The 26,675-nt window shown below is 50.3% G+C and overlaps 11 protein-coding genes across 11 annotated transcripts; 6 read left to right on the forward strand and 5 right to left on the reverse strand.

Moving 5' to 3' along the window:
- Positions 1 to 1,222: 1,222 nt before the first annotated feature.
- Z518_09925 (uncharacterized protein) lies at positions 1,223 to 3,136 on the reverse strand (the record flags this gene model as incomplete). Its single annotated transcript, XM_013412542.1, has 4 exons — positions 1,223 to 1,519; positions 1,588 to 2,180; positions 2,250 to 2,681; positions 2,743 to 3,136. 4 exons carry the CDS (start codon positions 3,134 to 3,136, stop codon positions 1,223 to 1,225), a joined length of 1,716 nt encoding a protein of 571 aa, XP_013267996.1.
- A 1,402-nt stretch (positions 3,137 to 4,538) lies between these two features.
- On the forward strand, positions 4,539 to 5,087 carry Z518_09926 (uncharacterized protein; the record flags this gene model as incomplete). Its single annotated transcript, XM_013412543.1, has 1 exon — positions 4,539 to 5,087. One exon carries the CDS (start codon positions 4,539 to 4,541, stop codon positions 5,085 to 5,087), a length of 549 nt encoding a protein of 182 aa, XP_013267997.1.
- Positions 5,088 to 5,365: 278 nt separating this feature from the next.
- Z518_09927 (uncharacterized protein) lies at positions 5,366 to 5,710 on the forward strand (the record flags this gene model as incomplete). Its single annotated transcript, XM_013412544.1, has 1 exon — positions 5,366 to 5,710. The coding sequence occupies one exon, from the start codon at positions 5,366 to 5,368 to the stop codon at positions 5,708 to 5,710; it is 345 nt and encodes a 114-aa protein (XP_013267998.1).
- Positions 5,711 to 5,790: 80 nt separating this feature from the next.
- Z518_09928 (uncharacterized protein) lies at positions 5,791 to 6,660 on the reverse strand (the record flags this gene model as incomplete). Its single annotated transcript, XM_013412545.1, has 1 exon — positions 5,791 to 6,660. One exon carries the CDS (start codon positions 6,658 to 6,660, stop codon positions 5,791 to 5,793), a length of 870 nt encoding a protein of 289 aa, XP_013267999.1.
- An 807-nt stretch (positions 6,661 to 7,467) lies between these two features.
- Z518_09929 (mitogen-activated protein kinase spm1) lies at positions 7,468 to 8,915 on the forward strand (the record flags this gene model as incomplete). The annotated part of the gene is made up of 5 exons (XM_013412546.1): positions 7,468 to 7,580; positions 7,627 to 7,759; positions 7,807 to 7,873; positions 7,936 to 8,253; positions 8,305 to 8,915. 5 exons carry the CDS (start codon positions 7,468 to 7,470, stop codon positions 8,913 to 8,915), a joined length of 1,242 nt encoding a protein of 413 aa, XP_013268000.1.
- A 900-nt stretch (positions 8,916 to 9,815) lies between these two features.
- Z518_09930 (ATP-dependent RNA helicase HAS1) lies at positions 9,816 to 11,765 on the reverse strand (the record flags this gene model as incomplete). Its single annotated transcript, XM_013412547.1, has 1 exon — positions 9,816 to 11,765. The coding sequence occupies one exon, from the start codon at positions 11,763 to 11,765 to the stop codon at positions 9,816 to 9,818; it is 1,950 nt and encodes a 649-aa protein (XP_013268001.1).
- A 563-nt stretch (positions 11,766 to 12,328) lies between these two features.
- On the forward strand, positions 12,329 to 14,568 carry Z518_09931 (uncharacterized protein; the record flags this gene model as incomplete). The annotated part of the gene is made up of 11 exons (XM_013412548.1): positions 12,329 to 12,768; positions 12,822 to 12,923; positions 12,974 to 13,019; positions 13,069 to 13,161; positions 13,213 to 13,308; positions 13,367 to 13,482; positions 13,532 to 13,665; positions 13,723 to 13,849; positions 13,897 to 13,928; positions 13,983 to 14,018; positions 14,075 to 14,568. 11 exons carry the CDS (start codon positions 12,329 to 12,331, stop codon positions 14,566 to 14,568), a joined length of 1,716 nt encoding a protein of 571 aa, XP_013268002.1.
- A 997-nt stretch (positions 14,569 to 15,565) lies between these two features.
- Z518_09932 (uncharacterized protein) lies at positions 15,566 to 17,032 on the forward strand (the record flags this gene model as incomplete). The annotated part of the gene is made up of 4 exons (XM_013412549.1): positions 15,566 to 15,914; positions 15,971 to 16,395; positions 16,481 to 16,650; positions 16,720 to 17,032. 4 exons carry the CDS (start codon positions 15,566 to 15,568, stop codon positions 17,030 to 17,032), a joined length of 1,257 nt encoding a protein of 418 aa, XP_013268003.1.
- Positions 17,033 to 17,356: 324 nt separating this feature from the next.
- On the reverse strand, positions 17,357 to 19,458 carry Z518_09933 (uncharacterized protein; the record flags this gene model as incomplete). The annotated part of the gene is made up of 4 exons (XM_013412550.1): positions 17,357 to 18,119; positions 18,173 to 18,528; positions 18,584 to 19,055; positions 19,127 to 19,458. 4 exons carry the CDS (start codon positions 19,456 to 19,458, stop codon positions 17,357 to 17,359), a joined length of 1,923 nt encoding a protein of 640 aa, XP_013268004.1.
- Positions 19,459 to 20,306: 848 nt separating this feature from the next.
- Z518_09934 (uncharacterized protein) lies at positions 20,307 to 22,091 on the forward strand (the record flags this gene model as incomplete). Its single annotated transcript, XM_013412551.1, has 4 exons — positions 20,307 to 20,500; positions 20,585 to 20,647; positions 20,703 to 21,136; positions 21,196 to 22,091. The coding sequence occupies 4 exons, from the start codon at positions 20,307 to 20,309 to the stop codon at positions 22,089 to 22,091; spliced, it is 1,587 nt and encodes a 528-aa protein (XP_013268005.1).
- A 981-nt stretch (positions 22,092 to 23,072) lies between these two features.
- Positions 23,073 to 25,497, reverse strand: Z518_09935 (uncharacterized protein; the record flags this gene model as incomplete). The annotated part of the gene is made up of 5 exons (XM_013412552.1): positions 23,073 to 23,139; positions 23,191 to 23,282; positions 23,367 to 23,440; positions 23,602 to 24,207; positions 24,270 to 25,497. 5 exons carry the CDS (start codon positions 25,495 to 25,497, stop codon positions 23,073 to 23,075), a joined length of 2,067 nt encoding a protein of 688 aa, XP_013268006.1.
- Between the last annotated feature and the right edge of the window lie 1,178 nt (positions 25,498 to 26,675).

Genomic DNA, 26,675 nt, shown 5'->3' on the forward strand with positions numbered 1-26,675 from the left:
GTGACTGTTTTAGGCGGGGATCACGAACGTGGCAGAGGAATCAGCAAACAAGATGACGTGATTTGAGGATCGGAAACCGACGGCAGAGGGGCAAAACAGAGAAAGGACATGTAAAACCGCGCAAAAGGGTTGAAAGGAAAGGGAATGGCTGAGAAGGACTTCATGGTGCAGATGAATGGTTGGGCCATGGGAGGGGGTGTTGAGGAATCTGCGTGATTCTTTCCAGCGGGAAACAGTGAAGCGGGATGCCCTCAGCGATCCCACAAGGATCATCCCATTGTGAAAGTGAAAGAATTTTGCAATTGGACCACGTCAATGATGACAAGTGATTTCGGCGCAATTTTGAACGGAGGTTTACGCGGAAGTCATGCACAGATAATGTGGCCAGAAAGAGCAGCGAGACCAGCAGAGTTCTGAGTCAAGGTCAGACAACTGCGAAGACGATGGGGGAAAAATGCAGGCTAAGTTTGCCATGATGACCGCAATTGGACAAAATGTGCAGAGGAAGGGTGTTGATTGGACTGCAACATTGATAGAGGCTTGTCCTTGAATTGATGCCCAACTAGCCACAACTGGTCATCCAGAGCAGGTATTGCAGCAAAAAGAAGCAGCTCTTGCTCTAGGTCTCTTGGTGGCGAGACCCTTTTTTACTTTTTCCTTGAGTGACCATGTGGTCCTATTCGTCAGAAGCGAGTCGAGACCAGTTCGTTACAAGACGTGGGAGAGTTCATTCGAGGGAGGAATAGAGGCATAACCCTGGCTTGGTAGTCCGAGAGGGAATGACGACAACGACCCCGTGGATGAACCCAAGGCCCTGTTAGCGTGGAGATGTCATGGAAGTCTGCTGGATGAGTTGAATTTTCCTGGTGAAGCAGTCGACGAGGGGGAGAGGCCCGGCTCGAGCCGAAAACAGCCCCTGGAGCACGAAGATCGCAGTCCGCTTGGCTCTCCTGTTTTGCTTCCTCTCTTTCAATGGCCTCTCCTCTCCTTTTCCTCTCTCTGAATCGTCGCCTCACTTCCAACTGCCGTCCTCCTTGTTGGTCCAATATCCCCAAAACGACGGGTGTGCAGGTCTCAACCAAAACTCGCACATGCTCCAAACAAAAGACCGTCAATGAGAATCACGTGGCCGCTGTGGTAGGAGAGTAACACGAACACGTGTCTTGTTTCGAAATCTGTTTTCTGTTTCTTACTTCTTTGTCTATCTTAATTTGTAGATTGATTACCCCAGTTCTCGGTCCAGCTTTTCTCGCCATTGCGGCCCAAATCGTTTCATGGCCCAGATCACCAGGGCACTGCAAACGGCCCAGAGTCCCAAAATAGTAAATAGCCAGCCATTGCCAATCGACGAGATCAATGGCGCCCCAACAATGCCGCCAACACATGAAAAGATATTTCGACAGAAATTGTTCAGAGCCACGCCGGATGAAGACCTCTGAGGCATGAACTCGGTCAACATCGTTGTCGACATGGCAAAAATAAGCATTGAACCGATCCCGTAAAAGAAGTTCGCAATCATCTGCACCACACGTGTCAGTATCCGGTAGAGTACCTGCATATGCCATCAACGCCGGACCGGTGACTCACAGGTACAACCCAAAAGACCCCCTTTTCGACTGTCCAACCATACCAGATCAAGGCTGCAGGATACAGCAAGGCACCGAGCCATGCGTTTTCTCGCATGCGATCCTCCGGGTGGAATACCAATTTTCCTTCCTCGTCGACTCGATTGGCCTTGATCGCTTCTCGCTTCATGATGCTGTCCATCCAATGGCCGCCAAATACGCTCGCCAGGATGTAGCCGACGGAGTTGGGTAGATACAGAAGCCCAATAATGATGGTCGAAAACCCGTACGGCCGTCTTTCAAACGTGTACTGGACGCTGATGTTGAGTACGTAAAGCGAGCCGAAGGTAACCGCAGAATAGTACACCGTCAGCAAGACAGGCATGAATCTCAGGTACAAGATGATGCGGAGTGGGTCCAACAGCATCATCCTCGCCACCGTCAAGTATTTTTTGGACCTTTGTTGCACAATTTCTCTGGTCGAGGTCCGGCTTAACGGGGGCCTGATGCTGCCATTCGGAGACGACGTCGTGTCCGCGGCGGCTTCTTCAACCACATCTTCGGTCATCTTGAGGGTTTCAGGCAGAGCAAAGAACACCAAAATCCAGGTCAAAACTGACACATTGCGTTAGAACCGAGGATTCGTCGTCGGGCATCCCCGTGTGACGAACAAAACTGACGTACCTCCGTATATGGCAAGTGCCCATTGGGTCGCCCGCCAGTCCCAATGCTGCCCCAAAATGCCTCCTAAGATGGGTGCCAGGAGGGGACCACAGAGGGGACCCAGATAGAAGATTCCCATGGCTCTTCCTCGCTCTCTGGATTCCCAGATATCGGCTATTGTCCCCGCTCCGACCGCCTGGACAGACGCTGCCGCTCCGCCAGATAACATTCGCATGACTACGAGCATGGAAACAGAATGGGCCACGGCGCTCAAGACCGCAAATAAGGTAAAGAGAGCAAAGGATATTATATAAATGGTACGACGACCTGAAGCCTCGGAGAAGGCAGACCACCACAGCGGAAAGATGGCCATACTCAGCATATACAAGGCGACCGACAAATTGGTCGTGGTGGGGGTTGTATTGAGGTCGGACGCCACTTGATCCAGAGTCGCTGAAGGGATCATGAGGTCAGCCACGGCACCTGAGTGAAGGATAGGAATGGGCCCGCATACGAAATATGATGCCACTCCCAACGGGGGCCGCAGCGGCGGCAACCGCCACGATAAAGGTAATGAACCACTTTGTGCGATTCTTATAATCGGTGGGCTCCGTGACCTCGGCGATCAACGCGAAGCGGGCGAAGAGGCCTCGCCTTTTGGGCCGAGATACTTTAACAACAGGTTTCTTGGGAGTTATGGTTCTCCGCAAAACATCATCTACAGCCTCGACATCTCGAGGGTCTGCGACGGTGGATTGGTCTGAGTGTGAGATTGAGTGAATCGAATGTGGGGATCGACTGTCAAATTTGTCTCCATGGTCTTTCTCTTTCCCTCCGTTTTCCGTCGGAGGTGAAGCACACACGGTATCTGGCGTCGCAGGGCCCTTCTCGATGCTATGGCGAGCCATCGCTGGGTCCAGAGCAATGATCGGTGAGGAGAGAAGTCGAGCAGGGTGATCGAAGGTTCTGCTGTCCGAGTCATTCCGACGACATCTGGTTCAGAACCACCGTCAAGATCGAGGCTGGTTGTCAGTGAAGGAGCGAGAAGCAAAGGCCGAAGAGGACGAGGAGGAAAACAGTTCGGTCAGCCGCATATTTCTGCAAGTCTCTGGCCCTTCAACATTGTATTTAACGGACATAGGCAGAGTCCGTAGCGAGCAGGAGCCGACAACAGCCAAGGGGCGTGGAAATACAAAGCGAAAATGGTACGGCGAATACCTCGCAATTCTTTCCATTCCATACAGGATGCATTTCTCCGTGATGGAGAGAAAAGAACCAATGACGCCAACAAGATTGGTGGGGTTGAGCATAGTTAGCGAGAAGTATTTTGCTTGACGAGCAGATGGACAGATGACGTCTCACGGACATGATTGCCCTAGACGTGCCGTTTTTGCCGTAGGGCACAAGACCATTGGAGGGCCACGAGTGGGAGACCGAAGCTTTGAGTGAAAGCTTTCGTTCCTAGTCGGTAAATATGGGGCTTGAATTGAGATGATAAAAAATGGGGGATCTCGAGAGCATATGCGTATTGCTTCGGTGACACGCAATGCCATGCAGGTATTACAGGATAGCTACCTAGATGAGAGATGTTCAGAAAGACGACGAGATGGGTATCGACTTCGCCACCTCAGATGGTGCTCCATCGCGTAAACAGAGGAACAAGTTCGAGATGGAGATGGGCGCAGGGCTACGACTAGCCCAATTGCCGAGGTAGGTTCCGGCGGAAGTCGACCATCTGCAGGGCAGCAAAATATTTCTCGCTGAAAAGAATGATTGACGGTTGCTCATGATTAACATCTGTCAAGCTGTCAGGCCGACCGCGGACGATTGACCATGGCCGGATCCTGTTTGAAGCGAGACAGCCTTGTCCATCAGCATGTACCCTCGGTCATGCTCTATTGTAATGATATAGCCTTGGTTTGGCATATCCCAAACCCCGAAGCTATCCCACTCTGACCTGTTGTAACTATAATGTAGCCACCCTCGATACTACTACCGCTGGCTGTAACCCAGACTACTACGCATCACAATATTCCAACATATCGCTAACAATACAGGATGCTCCTTTCTACCACCTCGAATGCCTTCTAGTACTATGCATCATGCCCATTGCCCTCCGATGAGCTATTCCCTCATCCTGACCACGGCCAGGGCCGGACGTAACCGAATCTCATTACTAAACAATCGCATGCTCCCCGACATCTTGATATATATTAGTCTTTGAAATCCCTCCGTTCCCCAACCTCCTACGTACGTTGCTACCATCCACCCTCCCCGAATAACGCTGTTCTTCGCCCAATACGAATCATCATGTCCACACCTCTCCGGCGAGACCTCCCTATTGAGGAGGCCCGTGCCGAACTCAGGCGCCACTTCACCAATTTTCAAGGAGACAAGTATGCCGAAGGCTGGGCCGAATTATGGACCAAAGGTGATTTTCTGCCCTGGGACCGCATGGCGCCATCGCCCGCCCTGGCTGATACACTGATCCACCACGTCGATGTGGTCGGTCATGCCGTGCTCGACGAGGACGGTCAGACGCGCCGGAAACGGGCGTTAGTCCCTGGTTGTGGCCGGGGCGTCGATGTCTTGCTGCTGCAGAGTTTCGGCTATGATGCTGTCGGACTCGAGTACAGTGAGGGAGCATTCGTTGCCTGCGAGGAGTACGCCAAGGAGCATGCCGACGACTATCCCGTCAGAGACGAGAAAGTGGGCAAGGGAAGTACCAAGTTTGTCAAGGGCGATTTTTACTCGGATGAGTGGGTGGAGAGCGCAGGATTCGGAAAGGATGCAAAGTTTGATCTCATCTATGACTATACTGTGAGTACTCTTTTCCCATTGACGCTTCCTGCCAGGTGACGCTAGTCTAATTCAATGCCTAGTTCTGTATGTTCTCTCGAGTCTTGGATCCCTCCTTGGTTGTGAATTAAGGTATTTCTTGCGAAATCGGGCATGTGGAGAGTTTCAAGAAGCATGCGGTTCAAGGGACCTTGTACATCTTGAAAAGAATACATCGACCATTTCTCTAGAAATACCTTAATCCCTCTCAAGCCCGAGTTCTTTTGTATTCCGATGTCCGTGGATCATGACATGACCAGAGTGCTGATACACCTTTTGAGAGAACCACAGTTTGCGCCATGAACCCGAAGATGCGTCCAGCCTGGGCGAAGAGAATGTGCGAGTTGCTCCGTCCATCTCCTCGGGCCAACCTGATCTGTTTGGAATTTCCCACCACCAAACCGGCCGAAGTGGGTGGTCCTCCCTGGGCATCACCCCCCAAGGCCTACCTTGAGCACTTGAGTCATCCCGGCGAGGAAGTCAAGTATGACGCGGAGGGAGAGGTCAAGATGAACCCCCTTGCTCCATCCAGTCCTGGTGCTCTTGAGAGGGTTGGTCATTGGCACCCCGCTGATACGCACAAGGTCGGGAAGGATGCCGATGGCAATGTAGAGGATTACATAAGCGTCTGGCGGCATCGGTAATGCTGGGCTTTTTATGAAGAGGTTGTGCTTCAACAGCATTGGTTTCTCGACGTGATGGGACGGTATTTCAGCACTGTCTTTCATCCCGTCTTTTTCAACGCGTTGTAATGTTCACCCAGGCCGAAACTGTGCCGGTAGTATGCGAGCCAAATCGTGGTGGACTGTCCATGGTGGTCGGTGCCGGCACTGATCTTTTCTACTCTCCCGTCGGCTTGGAGCACGTTGATGTCGATGTTGTATGATCGCGCAATGGCTTGTAACTCCAGTTGTCCTCCCCATTCCGCCGTCTCTCTGACTTTCTTCACATACGAATCAAGGGGCTCTTCCATGAATGCTTCGAAATTGTCCGGATGCGCTGCCATGAATTCTGCCGCGGCATACCTGACATTTTGATATGGCTCTTTGTTTGGGCCTGATTGAGCGACGACTTCAGGAGACATGCTATGCGCGCACGCGGAAAAAAGGCAATGCCCATCTGGCCGGATGAGGGTCTCCGATAATCCATGGCTCTCCATGTGTTTCTTCATGGCGGAGATTTCTTGTTCTCGAAGGTCAGGCAAGTTTTCTGCCTCTAGTGCAGCCGCTGCAGCTTGGGCTTCTTGTTCGGCTGCTCTGCGGGCAAGCCTTGCTTTCTGCCGATTCGGCTTCTTCGGTCGTGGCCGGTCCATGGAAGGAGTCCGGTCACCAGCATCTTGCCTGGGTTCGCCATTTATCTCTTCAATGGGTTCGTCAATTTGCAGACCATCCGCAGCAGTCTCGAGTTCATCCGGGTCCGTGGGTGCTAGTGCTTCAATTTCTGCCTTCTGCTTCTCGGCCAGTTCCCTCTCCAGTCTTTCACATTCGCTATTGATGCCCTTTCTCGTCCTTTTGGTGGCATTTTTCTTCTTCTGAGTGATTCTGGACTGCAGATCACGCTTTTCTTTGCGATGCTGGGCTAGGAGTTCTTCCATGTTTCCCGCCTTCCTACCGACCGTAGGTTCCTACAGCAGGCTAGGGAATTGTGAGTGGGGTCTCAACACGACATCGTAATACGATTGAGGCGTTGTGCTGTCGCGAGAGACATAAGAAGATGACTCACTTGACACTGTTTGGGTTCACTGAACCGGTGTGGTGGTCCAAGGTTCTTTTTTCTTCTTTTTTTTTTTTTTTTCCCTCCTGCAAGGGGTCAATCATGTACGTGTTCATAGGGCCAAGGCGCGGGTTATTACAATACGGATACAGCATTTACCGCATTCGAACTGGTCATTGCTCGCCAAGTGACAAAGCAGACAGACTTGTCGCTAATTACGGTACTGGTATGTATTGCGACTGCCCCTCCAAACGCCGCCCACGTCCCTGATGAATTTCCATAGCGGCGCGTTCGACTCGCTGCTTTTGACCGATTCAACAAGCGCCAGTCCACCTCAGCGGCTATCAAGACGGGTTTGAAATTGCGTCGTCTTCTATATCTTCAATCTGCCCTCTTCTCTCATCATATCTTGTCCCGAGAACGCTTTTACTGGCTAGGTCTTACAGGACTTGCGCGCACTACCACTCAAGCAGCCCCCACTTCCAGACCTCCTGGTGTCAGCACGACTCAACTCCATCTCTCAGCCGCACAGTCCCAGCCTGCGCGTGTTCCAATTTGTTCTTCTGGGTCATATTTTCAACCTGGCTGGCTTGATCTTATAAGAGTCGATCTTCCTCGACCCCCTTCCCTTCCAACCCATTCCGGTGCTGCCTCCTGTTTGATCGTGAATTGAAGAAAGCCAGCAATCATGGGAGAATTAGCGGAGCGCAAGGTCTTTAAAGTCTTCAATCAAGACTTTATTGTTGATGAGAGATACACTGTGACAAAAGAGTTGGGTCAAGGTGCATATGGCATCGTTTGGTACGGCGAATCACTCTGGATATTGTCCCCGCTGACCGTGTTGAAGCGCGGCAACCAATTCCCAGACGGGCGAAGGGGTCGCAATCAAAAAAATTACCAATGTCTTCAGCAAAAAGATCCTCGCAAAGCGAGCGCTGCGTGAAATCAAACTCTTGCAGCATTTCCGTGGTCACAGAAACGTCGATGACCCCCTTCCATTCTGGAATGCGAGGCTGAATCGTCACAGATTACGTGTCTCTACGACATGGACATTCCCCGCCCCGACAACTTCAACGAAACCTATCTTTACGAAGGTACGAGCCTTCCCCACCTTTTCCTCGGGCCCCGGGGGGTGAAACGCCGGTTAATTTTTGAGCAGAATTGATGGAGTGCGATCTCGCGGCCATTATCCGATCGGGTCAGCCACTTACGGATGCCCATTTCCAGTCTTTCATTTACCAGATTCTCTGTGGTCTCAAATACATTCATTCCGCAAACGTCCTTCACCGAGACTTGAAGCCTGGAAATTTGCTCGTCAACGCCGACTGTGAGCTCAAGATCGCCGATTTTGGTCTTGCAAGAGGATTCTCTCAAGATCCGGAGGAGAACGCCGGATATATGACTGAATATGTGGCAACGCGATGGTATCGTGCTCCAGAGATTATGTTGAGCTTCCAAAGCTATACCAAAGCTAGTACGTCCCCCTCCACCACTTTTCCATCATACTCTAGTAACATGAGACCAGTCGATGTGTGGTCCGTTGGATGTATTTTGGCAGAATTGCTCGGCGGCAGACCATTCTTTAAAGGCCGCGACTATGTCGATCAGCTCAACCAGATTCTACACTACCTGGGCACACCAAACGAGGAGACTTTGTCGAGAATAGGATCCCCCCGTGCTCAGGAGTATGTCCGAAATCTTCCTTACATGCCAAAGATTCCTTTCCAGCGACTGTTCCCACAGGCCAATCCCGATGCACTGGATCTCCTGGACCGAATGCTGGCATTCGATCCGTCATCTCGTATTTCGGTCGAAGATGCTCTTGAGCATCGATATCTTCACATCTGGCATGATGCTTCCGACGAGCCTGCTTGTCCCAAGATATTCGACTTCGCTTTTGAGGTGGTGGACGATGTACAAGAAATGCGAAAGATGATTTTGGATGAAGTGATGAGATTCCGACATCATGTACGCCACCATCCGACTCAGACTCCCACCACCAACATGGCTGTTCCGATTCCTGAGAATCCAAATCAGTGGAGCCATGAAGACCCAAGGCCACAGGAAGCCGGCGCTTTCGTTGGCAATGATCTGGAGCATGAATTGCAAGCGGGTTCAGACATGATGAGACGATAGACTCTCTTGTTGTTTGCGCTTGGATATGACACGAGCGGGCTATTGATGAACCAAAATACAACTCAAGATTGAAATTCCCTCCTGTCTTATACTTGGAAACTGACATATCTGGCGAGAGCCGAAAATTGGATGGCAAGGAGTCTGGTCATAATTACAGCCTTCTCTTCAGTGAAACATTGAATTGTTGTTCATCCCTAGAGCAGATATACTAACACAACAAAGCCAGCCAGTATTCTCCTTCGATTGCATGATGAGGACGAAATCAGACTACGCCGGAGATGACACACCCATATATTCCATCACTTACCTCACCTCGTGATTACTTTACACTCTCTCGTGTTGATACCAGTGATCCAGAATTGTTCACACGGGAAGTCGCATCCGTCGGTCCTGAAAAAAACTTTTTCGGTGACATTCACTTCTCAGCGTAGCTCATGTCTACTAAAATGAGCCATCGGCCTCTGTTCAATCCTGCTTTTGCCTTTCCCTGACTCCTCATTGTCTCAACAACAAAACAACAATGTCGTGATTCTGTGCTCGATCTGCTCTGCATCTGAACCGACAAAATAATCACCTTCGCCCTCGTTCTACTCTTTTGTTCTTGGGCGGGTCTCGCCTTCTGGATGATCCCTGGGCCTTCAACTGCAGTCCCGGAAAGCCTCCCCCGGTATTCCAGAAGGATGGACTCAAGTACGATAAATCTGTCGAGAAAAGAACAGACTGACTTGGTGAAGGGAGACAAACCTGCTCCAACCAATGTCCTGAGGCCGTGGCGGGTTGTTCCCCAACCGGCAATGGCTGATTCTCATCAGCTGGTAATCGATACTGGCACTCCTGGCATACTATACATTACATAGCTATCCACCGTCGGCGCACATCCTCGATCCATCGATCAGTTAATCAACCACGACCATGCGTCCTCTTAAACTTGATCCCGTGACCGTTCTGCTTCGGTTGACTTCCATAGCTTCTCCTGGCCCCTTGCTTTTTGTCCCGCTGCATACTGGCTCCTAACTGAATGTCCACCCGTGGAGGAGTGGCGAAGCCGAAACTCTTGGCCACCTTGACCAAGTCGAGTTTGTTCACGTCGAAAACGGAGCGTAGACTGTGCGAGGCGTACGCTTGCAGATACGATCTATAGCCATCTTTGGCGGACTGGATGTGCGTGGGTTCATTAGTAAGCAGGTCCTCTCCTCGGCGGAACAAAATATCGGTGACGTTTTTGATTCTAGGAGGGCGTGAATGGGATTCAGGACGTCTTCGACTCACCTTGTTCAAGTAATAGTTCTGTGCGATCAATTTTTCCAACTGACTCTGGATATTCACTAGTTTCTTCGCTGGAAAATCAAATTCGACCACAGGGACTCTAGCCTCTTTCAACTGGCTGAGGAACCCGACTTCATTTGGTTGCAGAAACATGAGGCTCCGGCCCTTGCCATTTGCGCCTCGCGCCGTCCGGCCGACGCGGTGGATATAATCTCTCGGGTCGTCGGGCGGATCGAACTGCACGATCCAGTCGACCGCAGGGATATCGAGGCCACGGGCCGCGACGTCGGTGCACACCATGGTACCGGCGGTGGCGTTGCAGAATTCAAAAAACGTGTTGGTCCGCTTTTGCTGTTTCAGGTTCCCGTGCAGTTCTAACACAGGCAGGTCGATGTAGTTGAGCAGTTCGGCGTGGTACTTGACGCAGTTGCAGCTGGACATGAAGACGATGACTTTCTTCTTCAGGTTGCGTTTTAAGAAACTGAACAGCAGTAAAAATCTCTTGTCGCTTTCGCAGATCACGTAGCCTTGTTCGAGGCCTTCGACCGTGCTGTGTGTCTTTGTCTGGTCCACGTTGATGTACAGGGGTCCTGGACGTAGGGAGATGCGCGCCAAGTCCTCGACCTTTGTGGTTTGTGTCGCCGAAAAGAGCATTGTCTGGCGGTTTTCTTTCGGCAGGATCTTGACGATCTGTCGCATTTCGTCTTCGAATCCGACTTCGAGAATTCGGTCCGCTTCGTCGATCACTAGCGCCTTGACGTTCTTGTACACGAACCCTTTCGTGTTTTGCAGGTGGTCGAGCAATCGTCCTGGCGTTGCAATCAGAAGGTTCACGCCCTTGGTCAATTTCTCTGCTTCGGCGCTGCGATTGGCCCCCCCGATTACGATCCCAAACGTCTGGCTGTGGAATTGCATCAGGTCCCTTGCCACCCCGAAGATTTGCAGTGCCAGTTCTCGTGTAGGTGAAACGACGATCACGCCGGTGCCATTGCGCGGTTTGAAGCGTAGGGCGTGCAACATCTCGGCTGCCGGAATCAAGAATGCAAGCGTCTTTCCTGAGCCGGTTTTGGCGGCGCCCAACACGTCGCGGCCAGCCATGAGAGGTGGAATTCCTCGGCGTTGAATCTCTGTCATGGTTTCGAATTTCATTTCCGTTATGGCTTTCATTGTTTTCTCGGAGAGGGACAGTTCAGAGAATTTCTGCGGTGGGGTATTTGCGCCGGGGAGAGTGGGAACAGAATCGGTGGGTAAGTCTGTGGTTGTGGCTTGTGTGTTTCCATGCGAAATGTTCAGAGTCTCTTCGAGTCGGGAGCCTTCTTCGCTGTCCTCGTCATCATCCGTCTCGGTTGGTGGCTCTTCCCCTTGAGCGTCTTCGACAGCCTTTTGCACATTTTCAGGCTCGACATCATCCTCATCTTCGCTGGTATGAGATGTTTTCCGTCTCTTCAGGCCTTTTTCTTTCAGTTCGCTTATGAGGATTTTGTCGTTTGAAAGGGAGGCGGCAGGCGGAGCTTCGGCTGCTACAGTAGTGAATTTGCCGTGCTTTCTTTTCCGCTTCTTCGACTTCTCGACATGGAGCTCCATTTTGTCTTGGAAAAGAGGGCGGCCGTGGAAGGGGGAGGTCAATGAGGAAAAATGGTCCTGAGGTGATGCTGGCAAGCTTTTTTTTCTCTGCTATCGATAAAGACTGGCCAATAGCAACAGAGGGATCGAAGTTCCGCCCACAGGGTGCCACGGAAAGTCAGCCGACGTATATTCTCCAGACCAATACGGTCGTCTCTCGACTCTCGCGACATCCGTACGCTTTACTCCGTGAAGCGAGAGATATCGAAGGGTATGTGATGCTCACCTGCCTCTATTGGACTTCGCCCTGCATTCATCCTCCTGTCTAAGATGATAATCCATGAAATCTTGGAAGGAATCGTTCGACTGCGTTCCGGATTTGATAAGCCCTTATCAAATGAATCTGACTCCTATACTCATGTCCTGATTTTTGGAAGCCGAGAACTGGTTCGGGAAATGCACCCCCCTTTCTTGATGCTTATCGACGACCTAGTCGGCTTGCCCGCCAATCACGGCAGAAGACGTACAACAAAGGGCTCAAGCTGTACCACAATATCCTCGGCTTATATACTGAGGATGTCCTCATGGATCTTCTCGCCTCTTGGACCGCTTCTGAACTATCATTGAAATTTCCTTCAAAATCGGAAATGGCAGATAAAATGGACTCCGTTGAAGAAAAGATGATCAAAGAGGTTACCATCGCCCAAGATCCCTCTTCCCTCGAATTGGGGGGATCACCTGGAGATTCCTCCATCGTGGTTGGGGAGGCCGACCCGACCGCCATACCTAGCAATCTCGTCACCAACAAATGGCAGCAGCTGGCAAACAAATTGATCGGATTGATCGGAGCAGAGGCTCGGGGGATCGAAAGAGTTGACGAGTCTCTTCGAATTCCGAGGACCACTCTAAGACACTACTACGAAATGACGATGATTTGGTTTTCAATCAACTTGACCGCGAATATCTTGACCATTGGCGTCCTGGGACCTGTCACGTTTGGACTGGGAACTCTGGACTCTATGCTGTGGGTTCCGGAAATATATTGAGACTGTATTCTTTGGCTGATGGCTGCGACAGGTGCTGCCTCTTTGGTACGGTCCTGGGCTCGGTTGCCACCTGCTACATGGCCACATTCGGTGCATTGAGTGGTAATCGATCACTAGTTGTGTCAAGATATACGTACGCATTTATTGAAAAACAACAAGGAGCTAGCATTGACCGCATTCCAGAATGGGGTGGTGGCCGACAAAACTCTGCGTCATCCTTGCGGTGGTGGTAAGTAAACCCGGTCCGTATTCTAGATCCACCCTAATCAGCCGCACAGGTCATTCTGGGTTATGGACTTGTTGACGCCGTCACCACCGGTCTCATTTTCTCTGCAGTTTCAGGTGGGAACATGAGCACGATCGTTGGAATTGTGAGTTTCCTTCTTCCTGTCAATTCGGACTCGTCGCTGAATTTTTCCCAGGTTGTCTTCGGTATCATCGTCTGGACCGTGTCTTCACTGGGAATCAAGCACTTTCAGTACTATGAGAAATATGCATATGTTCCACAAGTCTGCGTTGTGAGCCAAGAAGGCACCCATATTCAATACCTCAGGAGGCTGACCCATTCAATCTTAGCTTTTTGTCCTCGTCGGGGTGGCGGCGCCTCATATGGACGTCAACGCGAAGAGTACTCTCACGGGAAGAGCTCTGATAGGTTCAAGAATCTCTTACCTCTTTGTATGCACTTCAGGGTCAGTAACGTTGCCCCAAGTGCTTGAGCGACACTGAAATATCCACCAGTCCCCTGGGTTGGGCACCCTTTATTGCGGACTCCTTTTGCTATCTCCCTGTATCCACCAGTCGAAAGGGTGTATTTTCCATGACGCTTTTAGGATTTATCGCATCAAAGATCTTTGTGGAATTCATTGGAATTGGTGAGTGGGTTATTGGAGCTAGCAGAATCAGCAGAAATACTAAGACCATATTTCCAGGTCTCGGTTCAGGACTTGCCGCAAACCCGGCCTGGGCTGAGGGATTTTCTTCTTTCGGTGTCGGAGGTCTCATCATGGCAGCATATGCCCCTCTGGGACGCTTTGGAAAGGTCTGTGGGGTGATTATGTATGTCTTTCAGTCACCATTGCGGATTCATCTAACGACATCTCCAGGGGCTTGGGGATTGCGGCAAATATGGTTCCCGGTAGGCTCTATTGGTGAATTCATTTGGAATTGGACTCTGACCCTATATAACAAGGAAATTATTCTGCGGCATTTTGCGCTCAGCTCCTTGGTAAACCCCATGCCAACCAAGAAAACATTATATCACCAAGTACTGACTCCTTTCAGCCACGAACGCACAGAAAATTCCTCGTATTTTCTGGAATACAGTGGCCACGATCATTTACATCGTCATTGCCATTCCCGGTCGCAACAAGCTCCTCACCATCTTCTCGAATTTCCTCCCTTTGATCGGCTACTGGACCATAATCTGGATCGTGTTGACCTTGGAGGAAGAATTTCTCTTCCGCCGCCGTCTGAATCCGCAGATGCCATATGACTGGACGATCTGGAATGTCAAGGAACGTTTACCGCTGGGTATTGCAGCATTCATCGCATTCATAATCGGTTGGGTTGGTGCAATTCTGTGCATGAGCCAAGTATACTACATTGGGCCAGTCGCGAATCTGATTCCGGCGGATATTGGATTGCCCGTCGCGGCAGCCTGGGCTGCACTGGTCTATCCTCCTATGAGAGTGAGTGATTTTCAAAGCGCCAATACGTTGTTGTCTCTGCAACGAGATGTTCTACGCATCGGTTTATGTGTGTCTCGCCGTTGCTGACTTGAAAAATCCACAGCACCTCGAGTTGCAAAAGTTAGGCCGATGATGATGCCACGCTGGAAAGAGAGTCGATATCACCGGTTGATGACTATGGACGTCTGCCCACCCATTGTCACATTGTCAAATAACGTTATAGACTCTACATGTTCCTCCATGGACAACGGAGTTCACGGTGTGAGGAGCGATACTAGTGCTGGTGGACATTGGTATACCATACAGATGCGCAGATGCCGAATATATCACTAAATATATTTTGCTATCTACCCGGCGGTCTAAATTGAACCGTACTCGCCATTTCGGTGCCGTGGGCAGTTTCCTGATTGTGCAAAGGTAGCAGTCGCCTTTTCGAATCCAAGAGAGTATCAGGTGTCCCCAGCCTTGTCCTTGCCTGGAAGCGTGTGCAGTCCGGTGATAAAGAACAAGTAACCTTTCATACACTTTGACACTGTCATCAATAAAGATAGCACATGACTGGTATCGGGAAGCGGACCGCGCACCTCTATGAAGATACCCAACTCTAGCCGCTATCGGAGACGTTCCCCGATAACTCAGCTGATCCACACTCCAGGATCTGGTCCCGAAATCATGGCATCGATTTGGCTCGGTTACTGAATCAAAAGCTCGATGAATGGGCTTGAGGTGTGAGGGGCAACGGCACCAGAGGATCGTATACCCGACACCCACGAATGGACATTTCCCAGATACCAGAACTGGTACGTGCCGCTTAAACCCGATTGCCATGTGGAGCGTACTGTAGCAACAAAGTCTGGGCAACGCAACATTCGTCCTCTGCTGGCCAAAGAACCTAGCAAAGGATACAACCGGATGGCCGCCTCAAAATATCTTTTTCTGACGATGACTGTGTGCCTGAATCACGCATTTTGATACATATAGACACACTAATATCTTACGCATGATCCGGTTTATTTAAGAAGCCGTTTGACTTGATCCAGAGAATCGTCCCCGCAAAATAACATACCTTATCACTAACGCCGTCATGGGAGAACCACATTCCACAGAGGAACCGTGCATTCTGCCAACAGCTGACATTTCAAGTCTCGGCGAACATATCTCCCTGTTACCGCCGCTGTCCCGGAGAGGGTACGGTCCTGGACTGATCCTCATTCTCCCAGAATGGACTCCAACGTATTCGCAAGGTGGTGCAGTCTGCGAAGATGGCGTCCCGCCCCCTCTGTTGAAATGGGCAGAAGAAGGATTTGCTGTCGTAGAGATTCGAGAACCAGCGTTCAAAGAGCAAAGCGTGGAAAAGGAAGTCCTTGAGAAAGCCGTCACTGCTCTTGAAGCGTGCGAACAATGTCGCGCGGAAGGTGGAATCGGCTTGATAGGTGATTTCTCCTCGATTCTGCGGTCCCTCTGGTCAGAGCACTAAATGCGCTTTAAGTCTACGATGCTTCGATCTGGAATAAAACTGTGAGCACGGTTGCTTTCGACTCGAGAATCAAAGCCGCTGTTGTTTACGGAGCCACGACTGAAGCACCCCTCGCATCAGCTTCGATTCCACGTCTCGGGCACCTCGCAGGGACGGACAAAGTTGAACCCGAGAATGGCACCGACTCAAAGATATACAAGTATCCAATGGTCAAATCATCACGATTTCCGATCCCATGCCTGGAAGAGTTTGATAGCACCATTGAATCCGTCGCGCACACACGAAATTTGATATTCCTCAAGAAATACATCCACGGCGCCGACTTTGATCTCGAGGCCATTTGGGACGAACACACCTATTTTGAATTCGAGGATCGCAATGTGAACAAAACTATGGCTACGATGGTGCAGGAGCCTTATGTCAACCATATTACCACGGTATGAGATCTCTGGTCCCTTTTCTCCTTTTATCGGAAACTGAAAAATTTTTCACATGACGAATGGCTAATGAAGATCCGTCCAGATGACTGGCGGCATTGGACGAGAAAGACTGACCAACTTTTACCGACATCATTTCATATTCAATAATCCCCAAAATACGGAGATGGTCCTCGTCAGTCGCACAATAGGTATCGATCGGGTCGTTGATGAATTCATCTTCAAATTCACACATGATCGGGAGATTGACTGGCTGTAAGCGGCCCCCTTTCTTCAAATGACTCGAATATTGCGGTGAAGAGTGGAACTTACAATATGGCGCAGTGTCCCTGGTATTCCTCCCACGGGGAAAGAAGTAGCGGTCCCATTTACAGCCGTGGTGTGCGTCCGTGGTGATCGATTGTATCACGAGCACATTTCCTGGGATCAGGCGTCTGTGTTGATTCAATTGGGCTTGATGCCGGAGTACTTGACGTACCCGCATCCAATGCCAGACGGGACGAAACCAGCGCCAGGCAAGAAGTTTGAATATAGAGTGCCGGCGGCCGGGGCAGAACTGTCGGTTAAGATGCTCGATAAGCATAAGGTACCGTCGAACGGGATGTTTGAATATAGGATTCGAGAGGTAGACTTGTGAATGGATGTCCGGGTGAAAAAGTCTATGAGAAAGGAGGCAGATTCTATGCTGACAAACGTTCGATTGACAAACTTCGAGGACATTTGGCTGGAATCGGAAAATACTTCAAGCTGAACCATCCGCGTCGTCAGGAGATCTTCCATTCGTTATCTTAACCCGTGACACCTGCGCAGACAAGTCTTTCGAGGTGGCGTTTGGAAGGTGGATTTCGTGGCCATTGTTTTCCATTACCAATGTAACAATTCATGTCTATGCAGATTTTACTCCACAAAGTCCGATTCAACACGATTTTGACATACGCTTCCATCGACCTCGTCCAGCGGCTTATCTGAGAGGTGCACGATGATTGCCGAATGTCAGGCAGTCCAATAAAGTTTCCACGAGCCGAAGCCGATCTTCCACATCTCTGCTTTCCCTCCTCCAAAATTTCAACATCTCAATTACTTTCTCGATAGCCTGGCGCCAACGGTCTGGCATGAGAAGGGACAGTTTTTCAAGACGGGCCGCTGCCAGAAGGACAAGGGCACTCCTCGTGCAAGATCGAAGCATCAACCATGTGCCGTGATGGCGGTAGAAGAATCCCTGCTCGTTCTTTTCAATTCGCTCCACACAGACGACGAGAGCCTTATGAACGAAGGACTCCATCGTTCCACCCGAGATAGTGGAAGTCCGTTCTGGATTGTCGTAATTCACGGCAACGACAATGAAGGGCCAGTACATCATTTCATAACAATCAAGCAGATGACCTTTCAGTATGAACTTCAAGGAATGACGTACCTCGCTCTCTTCTCCCAAAGAGGGCGCTTCGAGGTCCAGGGCTTGCGGTAGAGAGCGGATCCAGTCTGCGGCCTGCTGTTCGAATCCGAGCGTGGATTCGGCCATGGTAGATAAATTACTATTCGCTTTCGTATCGTAGATGAAATTTAGGATTCTGTTTCCAAGTCGTCGAAGGGCAATCTCGGCCAGATAGAAGTACCAGACGATTTCTCTTTGGGATCGGAGTCCTTCTGGCGGTGAAGGGAAGAAGGCTGGATAGGTGAGGTCCCATACCGATGTCTCCGAGACATTCAGTTCAAGACGAAGTTCGCTGGTGAAAAGTCAGCAATTTGCCGAATTTGGGGGGGATGATGTATGCTTTACAGTTCTGATTTGAAACAGGTCCAATAGATGCTTTCTCGCAGCCGTTGTTCTCCTTCCCGATCTGATTCTGGAGACTCCTTCTCCATGTAGAACGCCTGGCAACACGCGAGAGCCTGGACAAACATCTTCCATGCCTCCATTGGGCGTAAGGTGGCCATTAAATACACTCCCGCGAGGAAAAAGCATTGCGCTTCAAGAACACCGGTCCGGCAAAGCAAAAGGCCCATTCGTTTTTGAGCAGCAGAAAAGAAGGATTCAGCTTGCTTGAATGAGAAGGATTGTCGGAATGATGAGGCATCTGGCTGGTGTCCGCCGTCGAAAGGGCCGACGATTGATCCGTGAGCATAGATTAGGAGCTGTTGAATTTGTCAGACACAAGGGATGACTAGCCGACAAGATCTGTCAATTTACCAACAGGCATGACTGTGCATCCCATCCAATGCCATTAAGTCGGGCATCTCGCATGTACCGATGGATTTTGGCCTCTTCCAAGACTGGATTGTAAATGAAGACGTTGTTCATGAATTGCGCGACCAGGTCTTCTTCTACAAAATGATCGTCGAGGTTGCTGACCATGGAGACATTTCCTCCAGGTCCAGGGCTGGGTGCGTTGAGCAAACCTTTCAGATCGAGATTGGGACTGAGGTCATCGAAAACAGACCATGACAAGACACCTTCAATATTCATGTAGCAGGGTGTAGCATCCTTTGTCCTCTCAAGCGAAGGTGAATCCAACGACTTTAGCCGAGACAGCGTTCCTCGACTATCGCCATCTGTACTGCTTGGAGCTGCAGCAGAGCCTGAACTCCGGTGATTGGACCCTCTGAGAAGTTCTTCGATGGTGTTCAACTTGTCGAGAATGGCCAGACTGGCGGAATCGAAGCTGTACAAAGTTTCAGGAAAATGCCCCTCAAAGATCCGAAGATCTACCGCAAAATAGAAGACATAACATACGTGGAGTGGTCTCCTTCAGAGTATATACATTCCGCACCAATGGACAAACAGGACGAGCAACTCGGCCTTGCGTTATTGCATTTGGTTCTGCGGACGCGACACTTCTGACAGGCTTGTATGGCTCTCTTTCGCGGATAGGATGATTTTATCCGCGTGACAGGACGTTTTCGGGAATTGGACAGGGCATTTTCAGCCTCCATGGTTCTTCCCAACACGCTGCCATTGCTGTTGTTTGGTGGATTAGCCGGTAAATGGCCTGCGCAAAGAGTGGAGAAACCATAGGTCGGTGGCGGCTCATTGGTATGGAGAATGTTTCGAAGCGAACTCTCCATGGCCGAGTCACCACAGCAGATCAGTGAATTTGCTGATCTCTTTCTCCACCAGACACTATCAGACCACGGGTGAAGATCTGGGGAAATGGCCGCGTGAAAGCTGGAGAAAGTGATAAAGCTGACGAGCGGAGTGCCGGGACTGATAACTACTTCAGCGGAGTTCTGGAGGAGTCATTTTTCTCGGTGACAAACGAACGTTCCTGGATGACCCAGAAGGGAGGGAAGATGGGCCCGTGTCAAGCCAGCAACAGCAAGCCTCGCCTTTTATTGGCCAATCTACAAAATTCAGAGCATATCCAACACCCCCACTATCAGCAACTGGCTCTCTCGGCCCTTGACAACGAGCCGAAAAGTTAAGGCACCGTCTAGAAAACGAGAAATACAATGCGGATCTCACAAAAAGTCATACTGTGTGATTGCAACACCACTTAGCCGGACTGGGGGATACTAGCCTAAAGGTGGGACCATTGTTTTGAACATGAATCATACCAAATCGACGCCTCTTTCGCCAACAAATGCTACCCAAGCTTCTGGTACTCCCCACCATTTCCCCAGTGTAGGCTTTTTGCGGAGTCGCGGAATACGAGGCCTCCTTTCTCCTCTTAGTAATTAACCATCCCCCAGGGCTCCCGAGGTGACATCCTTTCCTGACTGATGCATCTGGCATTCAATTCCCTATGGCAGTTCCAGAACATGCATCGAAGGGGGGGGTGGAAGAAAATATTTAATATCTCCATGGAGGCTTCGAGGTTGTTGATGCTTCACACAAGGTGTATAGTTGGTGAACTATTGCCTGTGGCGACCAAGAACTTGTTTGCAATAAACGGTCCCATTCTTCTCTAACGACGATGGCCATGATTGAAGATATCCACGACGAAAAAAGAGGCACCAACTCATCAATTGTTGAAGATGTTGGACCAAAGGTCGAACAAGCACGAGTTGCTACCGAAGAAGAACACAACCTCTCAGTCTGGGATGCCTTGTCCAAGAACAAAATTGTTGTCTTTTGGTGCATCTTCTTCGCCTTCAGCGCTGTGGGATGGTACGTGATGTGGCTTTGCATTCAGCGACACCTGCAATGCAACTCGAATCACCCCCCGTTCACCACGGACTGACCGCCTTTCAGGGGTTTCGACGCCCAAGTCAATGGAGCCATGATTTCCGTGCCGCAGTTTCGCCTCGCATTCGGGTATGCTAGCCGAGATGGTTCGGTCTTGGAGCAACATCACTGATATTGTCACTAGATACATCTATAGAGGCAAACCCGTCCTCCCAGCAAGCTGGCAGAGCGGTTTCAACAGCATCTCTAGCGTAGGGCAGTTCTTTGGAGGCTTCGCTTGTTCCTGGGTCAGTGATCGGATCGGGCGTAAAAATGCACTCCTCGTAGGGCTGTGCTTCGTCAGCGGGGGCATTTTTGGTGAAGTCTTTTCTGGCACCAGGCCTGCCTTTCTCATCGGCAAATTGATCCTCGGCATCGGACTGGGCTTTTACTTGACTATCGGTCCGCTTTATTGCTCTGAAGTGGCACCGGTGGTCATTCGTGGCATGGTCACGGGTGGAATCAACTTTGCCATTGTTATTGGTCAACTCTTGTCGAACGCTGTGATTAAAGGGTTTGGAGATCGGGATGACCGATGGGCCTTCCGGGGTCCTTTTGCCGTGCAGTTCTTGTTCGTTGGTACGTTTCTCGAGGCCGCTTTCGCAATGGCAAAGATGAAAGTCTGACCTCTTTTCCAGCCATCCTCCTCGTTGGAATCCCATTCGCCCCAGAATCTCCATGGCATTATATTCGTCGTGGACGTGTGGAGGATGCTCGACGATCTCTACAACGGCTCCATGGCGAGGATGCAGACGTCGGACCAAAACTCGCCATGATCATCCGAACAGTTGAAGAAGATATGGAACTGTCGAAATCCGCCAGATGGATTCAATGCTTCCAGGGCACAAATCTGGTACGCACCATAATCTCCGTTGGTGTCTTCGCGTGCCAACACCTGTCCGGGATCGTTTTCGTGTTGGGTTTCTCCACTTACTTCTTCGAACTGGCAGGTATTGAGACTACTCATGCTTTTGATTTGGGCGTCGGCGTAACCGCATGCGGTGTTGTGGGTGTCATTATCTCCTGGAGCGTCATCAATACCCTCGGTCGCCGCAAACTGTTCGTCTGGGGCATGATCGGTATGACGATTGTCCTGGTGCTCATGGGCATTCTAGACGTGGTTCGCACCTCTGCCGCACGCTGGGTCCAAGCCTCCTGCACCATCGTCTACGCTCTGATCTACCAAATCACTATCGGATGCGTTGCATTTGCCCTGCTCGGCGAGGTCTCAACACCATCTCTACGTGCCAAAACCGTTGGTCTCGCAACCGCCTGCCAGGCCGTCTTTGGAACTGTCATGAACATTGTTGTTCCCTATATGGTGAACCCAGACAAAGCCAATCTCAAGGGCAAGGTTGGCTTTATCTTTGGAGGTGCTTGCCTACTTGGAACTATCTGGAGTTATTGGTACGTTCCCGAGCTCAAGGGTCGTACGTTTCAGGAAATCGATTACATGTTCCATCATAGAGTCCCGCCAAGGAAGATGGGTACGTATAATCTTGACGATGTCGATGATGTGATTTTGATTGATTAGTTAATCCTCAAACCGTGGACTAGTAGCGAAGAAAAGGAAAAGTTGAGGGGGGATGAAAGAGAACACAGCCTTGCTATAGTTTCCACTCTGAAGCCTCCTCACAATTCCTCCGTGTACTTACTATCCAAAAACTCCACGATTTCCTCAATCATCTCCCCATCCTCACTCATCATCAGTGTGAAATAGTACTCATTCTCATAAGGACCACCATCTGTCCCCGCATGACCTTTCTTTTCCCCACATCTACGATGGTTTCGTTGTCGTCCATCACAGTGAGTGTGAAGTTTCGGAATACCGGCAGTAAAGGCCGACAAATTCGGCGAAGTCAGTATTATTTCTATCTAGATTAGACATAGAGAAAGGACCGGTGCGGTGAATGCAGGCTGAGGACCGGATGGAGAGGATCGAAGGTACGGTCCAGGCGTTGTATGTCTGCAGGAATTTTTGGCTTGTGGCGAGGAGCTGAGAGTGCGTGCGAGCCATGACGGTAGGGCAGCGGATAATTATGAGTGTGACTTATGATAGAGATAGAGAGATATATGGACAGGTTGAAAGGTAAGATCAGGGCAGGAAGGTACGATGCTTCGAAGTCTCTTTTTACTCCTATATCTTCAAAGGATAGAAAGTCGTTGAGAAGGGAAGACTGGTGAAGTCCGGCTTGTTCTTTTTTATATAACGACAAGGCTTCAAAATAGGAGAACCGATAGAATTTCGGCCGAACGCAGGTGAGATCTTGAAGATATATCTCGAAAGGGCATCGGAATGAAGAGAATAAAAACCCGCATGAAGCTGACGAGGCTGACATGGTCGGAAATACATCTTAACTCTTGATAGTAGGAGTGCGAAAGGAAGGGATGCTACATGTGTCCAAGTACAAGAAAGAGAATCGGAGAGGGGGAAGCGCTGCCACACAAGTTTGTTGAGAAGCTTAACGAAAAACGATATAAATTGTGGAAATATCTAGGTCATGGTCCTGTTTTTCTACATACCCAGCTCCTGTCGTCTCTGAGCTTGACTATTCAAATCCCAAGCTAACAGCTGTCCCGTCCTGGAAGACGTCAGCTACTAATAAAGCGAAGCGAAGCATCACGATGTAGACCTGGATACGTCTTTAGCCTTGTCGAATGGAATACTTCCTTCTGGCGGAAATCGAGCAAACAGGAGCACGCCGAAGCCTATTAGTGCAACGGCCTAGAGAAAAGGTTAGTGAGTACGTGAATTGCAAAGAAGGGCTTTGGTATATAAGAAAGGAGAAGTGGAAAAAAGGGTTCTTACAGCATTGCAGGTGAAAACTAGCTCTGGTCTCCCAATGCTGGCGAAAGCAGCGAAGATCACGCCGAATACAAAAGCTAAGTTTCATCGTAGATGTCAGCACGCCTAAAATCCAACTTGACTTGGTTTGTAACGAAGAGGTCCGATCCCATCAAACTAGGGGAGAATTGAGTGCTCGAAAGTCGAGAAAGCGTTGAAAAGTGCCGAACCAACCAAAAGCGAAAGGAAGCGCACTTACTCGTCGACAATCTCGCCATATTCTCAACGAGACTAACCCCAGCCAAAGCGTCAGTTCGTTCATCACTACTTGCAGAACTGCCGACCATTTGGAGAATCGTTCCTTTCGACGCCGACCCCGTGCCAGCAGCAAATGGTAAAATGGCAGCGACAAGATACATCTGGTTGCCTTCATGGATGAATGAGCAGAGCAAGGTGAGCAGGCCGTCGGCGACTAACGATACTCTTGTGTATGTCAAGTCGAAAGTGAACGTTTCGTTCTTGAGTTGTGGGCGTCCTTGGTTGTTGTCCTTGGCTCTATCTTTGTCCGTGTTATCATTGGCATACGCATCCGCATTCTCTGCTCTGGTTGCCTGATGTGTTTGCGGTGGAAGTAATGGCTGTCGCTCAGACGAGGCTGAATCTCCAGCTTCTCCACCCGCTCCAGACGTGGAAGCTTTCTCTTTCTTGATTGTCCATTTCCTTCCCAGTGAAATGAGCTTCGGAAATGCAAACGTCAAGAAAACGCCCCTGAGCATTGAGTACATGAAGATCAACCAGCCGTTTTCCTTGGTTCCGAAACCAAAGACGTCAGTCGAGTATAGTTGGAGGAGGGTTGGGAGATAGCCTGGTTAGTTACTCAGTTCCAATCTTCACCATCTCCCCTTTTTTACAGAAAGGAATACTCACCAGTCGCCAAAATGCCCAGAAATACTCCCCATGCCAGCAGATGGGCACCGTATTCCGTACTCACAGCACCGTTTCCTGCGATGAATTTCCTCGGTGCAAATACAGCCAACGGACCGAAGAAATTCCCGATAACCATCTTTGTTTTGTTCTTCTTATTGCTCTCACTCATGGATCCTTCATCATCTGTCTTGACTTGAGCAGGTGGAATATGTGGGAGAAAGACAGCCACATACACGCACGCGCTGAGGAACAAGATCAAGGTCAAGCGGAAAGGAGCCTTGATTCCGAAGGCTTCCGCCACGGCGCCGCCTAGCAGGAACCCTAATGCCGATCCAAACATCATGGCTCCCGTTAACCGGCCCAGGGCGGCGGTCCGGCCTTCATGTTCCATGACTTCGGTGATGAATGCATTGAGTACGAGTAAATACCCGCTTGGGCCGCCGATGATACTGACGATCTGTGAGCATTGAATGATGATAATGCCGGCATTGCTCCAGACTTCGACGCCGACATTCTGCACTAGAAGCCGCAGAGCGGGGAAGAAGACTTGGATGAGCAGTGTGGGTTTGACCCCGATACGTTTGATTAGGGCCCCGGTTAGGAACAGGTTAAGGAGACCAAAAACCGTGGTACTGGCACCAAGAAGCGACACCGACAGGGCCGTGGATGTTTCAATCGCGTGGATCGAGCAGCGATCACGTTCGCTGGGGATGATCTGGGGATTCGTGGAGAACACTGTATCTTGAGTTAAGGCATATAAGAGATTGATTGCTCCCGCCTGTGCTCTTGCTGGGAGTGGCGTTGGGGATGAAGATGAGGTCAAATTTGGCCCTTGAGAAGGATGTTCTTCATAGTAAGCATCACAAGTCATCAGTCTGAAGACATACACCAACGGGACCTGCGTAACACCGAAACTCAGACTCGTGAGAAACGCGCACAGCAAGACCAAATACCTGACGCGCCGCGGCCATATCGTCGTCGTCGCGCCATCACCCTCGTCACCACCATCTTCTGAGGCGGACACAGATCTCGAGTCATCTGGGGGCACTTCCTGGACCGCAATGCTCTCGACGATGCTGAATTCCTGGGACCGCGTACGGCTTAGAAATAGACGTTCTGGGACGTCATCTAGGTCTTCGTGCGACACTGTTCGACGTCGATGTGGTTGTTGATGTTGTTGGTCAGACTGTTGGGACCAGCGCTGATTGTCGGTGTGCGACCCATTCATGATCCCCGCAGCAAAAAGTTACGAGACCAGCGGCACTGAGTATACGAGAGCGAGTGGCTTGGACGGATTTGTTGGAAAGGCTCATACTTGGCCCTTTTGCCCAGATCGAGTAGCGAGAAGAGAGAGGTCAATAGGTTTCGAATTTTCAAAGTTAGACGGCAAAGATAGAAGAATTAAGAACCAATGACCGACGTCTGATATGTCCCTTGTCGTATATCCGTGTCGATTGTCTCATCCGTCGGCTAAGCGGCTGCCGTAAGTGGAGAAGATACCCACTTCAGGTGAGAATGGCGGTCTAAACTGCATCACAGGGCGTTTTGGTTATGCCAACCCTTACCATTACCCGTGCTGCCCTTTGTAACTGGGTAACTGGTCATCAGGGAAGACTAAAAAATTAATTGATCGAAGACACTGCTCTGGCGACATCCCTTCAAATAGCGCATAAAATCTGCCTCCTCTAGCTCCGGTGAGAATCTCCCTCCTATCAGCCCAAATCGTCGGTTCTGGCATTTGGGGCCTGGCGCAAAGTTGCAGTTGCACAGTAGCAAGGCTGCGTTTGCGCCAAAGCTTGTCCGCCAGTTCTACCTCCACATGTACGAGATGACGATCGAGATGATTGATCATTCTACTTGCGTTTGAGGCAGAGGAACATCTTTACCCATACCCAGACGCAATACTCCAAGATACCTGTACAACCACAAATCATGCCACACACGGCGGTGCTGCAAGGCTGCAAAGCGCTCGTCAAATAGAATTATGCCTTGCCTTTTCAAGACATTTACGCCCGAACACTCTTCCCGCCTAGAAAATGAGGATCTACCTCCAAATTCCTTCTCATAATGTCCTTTTACATTGCCATCGCCGGCATCAGCAGCAAACTCGCACGCTTTGCTGCAGCGGAAACTTCTGAAGCATCCCAAGGTCACATTCCGTGGTTCCTGCAATGATATCGGCAAGCTGCGGCCCTTTCTGATAAAATCGTCTTGTGTCACATCGATCCAAAGCCGGACCGTATGACAACGACGCGGTTCGCTCGCTGTGATGTGGTGATCTGCTGCCACTTTGCGGACGATGAGACAGCAATACTGTAGTGGGTTGCTACGAATATGGATTATGTAAAGAGGCATGCCATACCACAGGGTCCGAGACAAGCATAAGAGAGTGCACGGGCAGGCAAG

Source organism: Rhinocladiella mackenziei, assembly GCF_000835555.1.
Source record: "Rhinocladiella mackenziei CBS 650.93 unplaced genomic scaffold supercont1.8, whole genome shotgun sequence".
Taxonomy (NCBI): Eukaryota; Fungi; Ascomycota; class Eurotiomycetes; order Chaetothyriales; family Herpotrichiellaceae; genus Rhinocladiella; species Rhinocladiella mackenziei.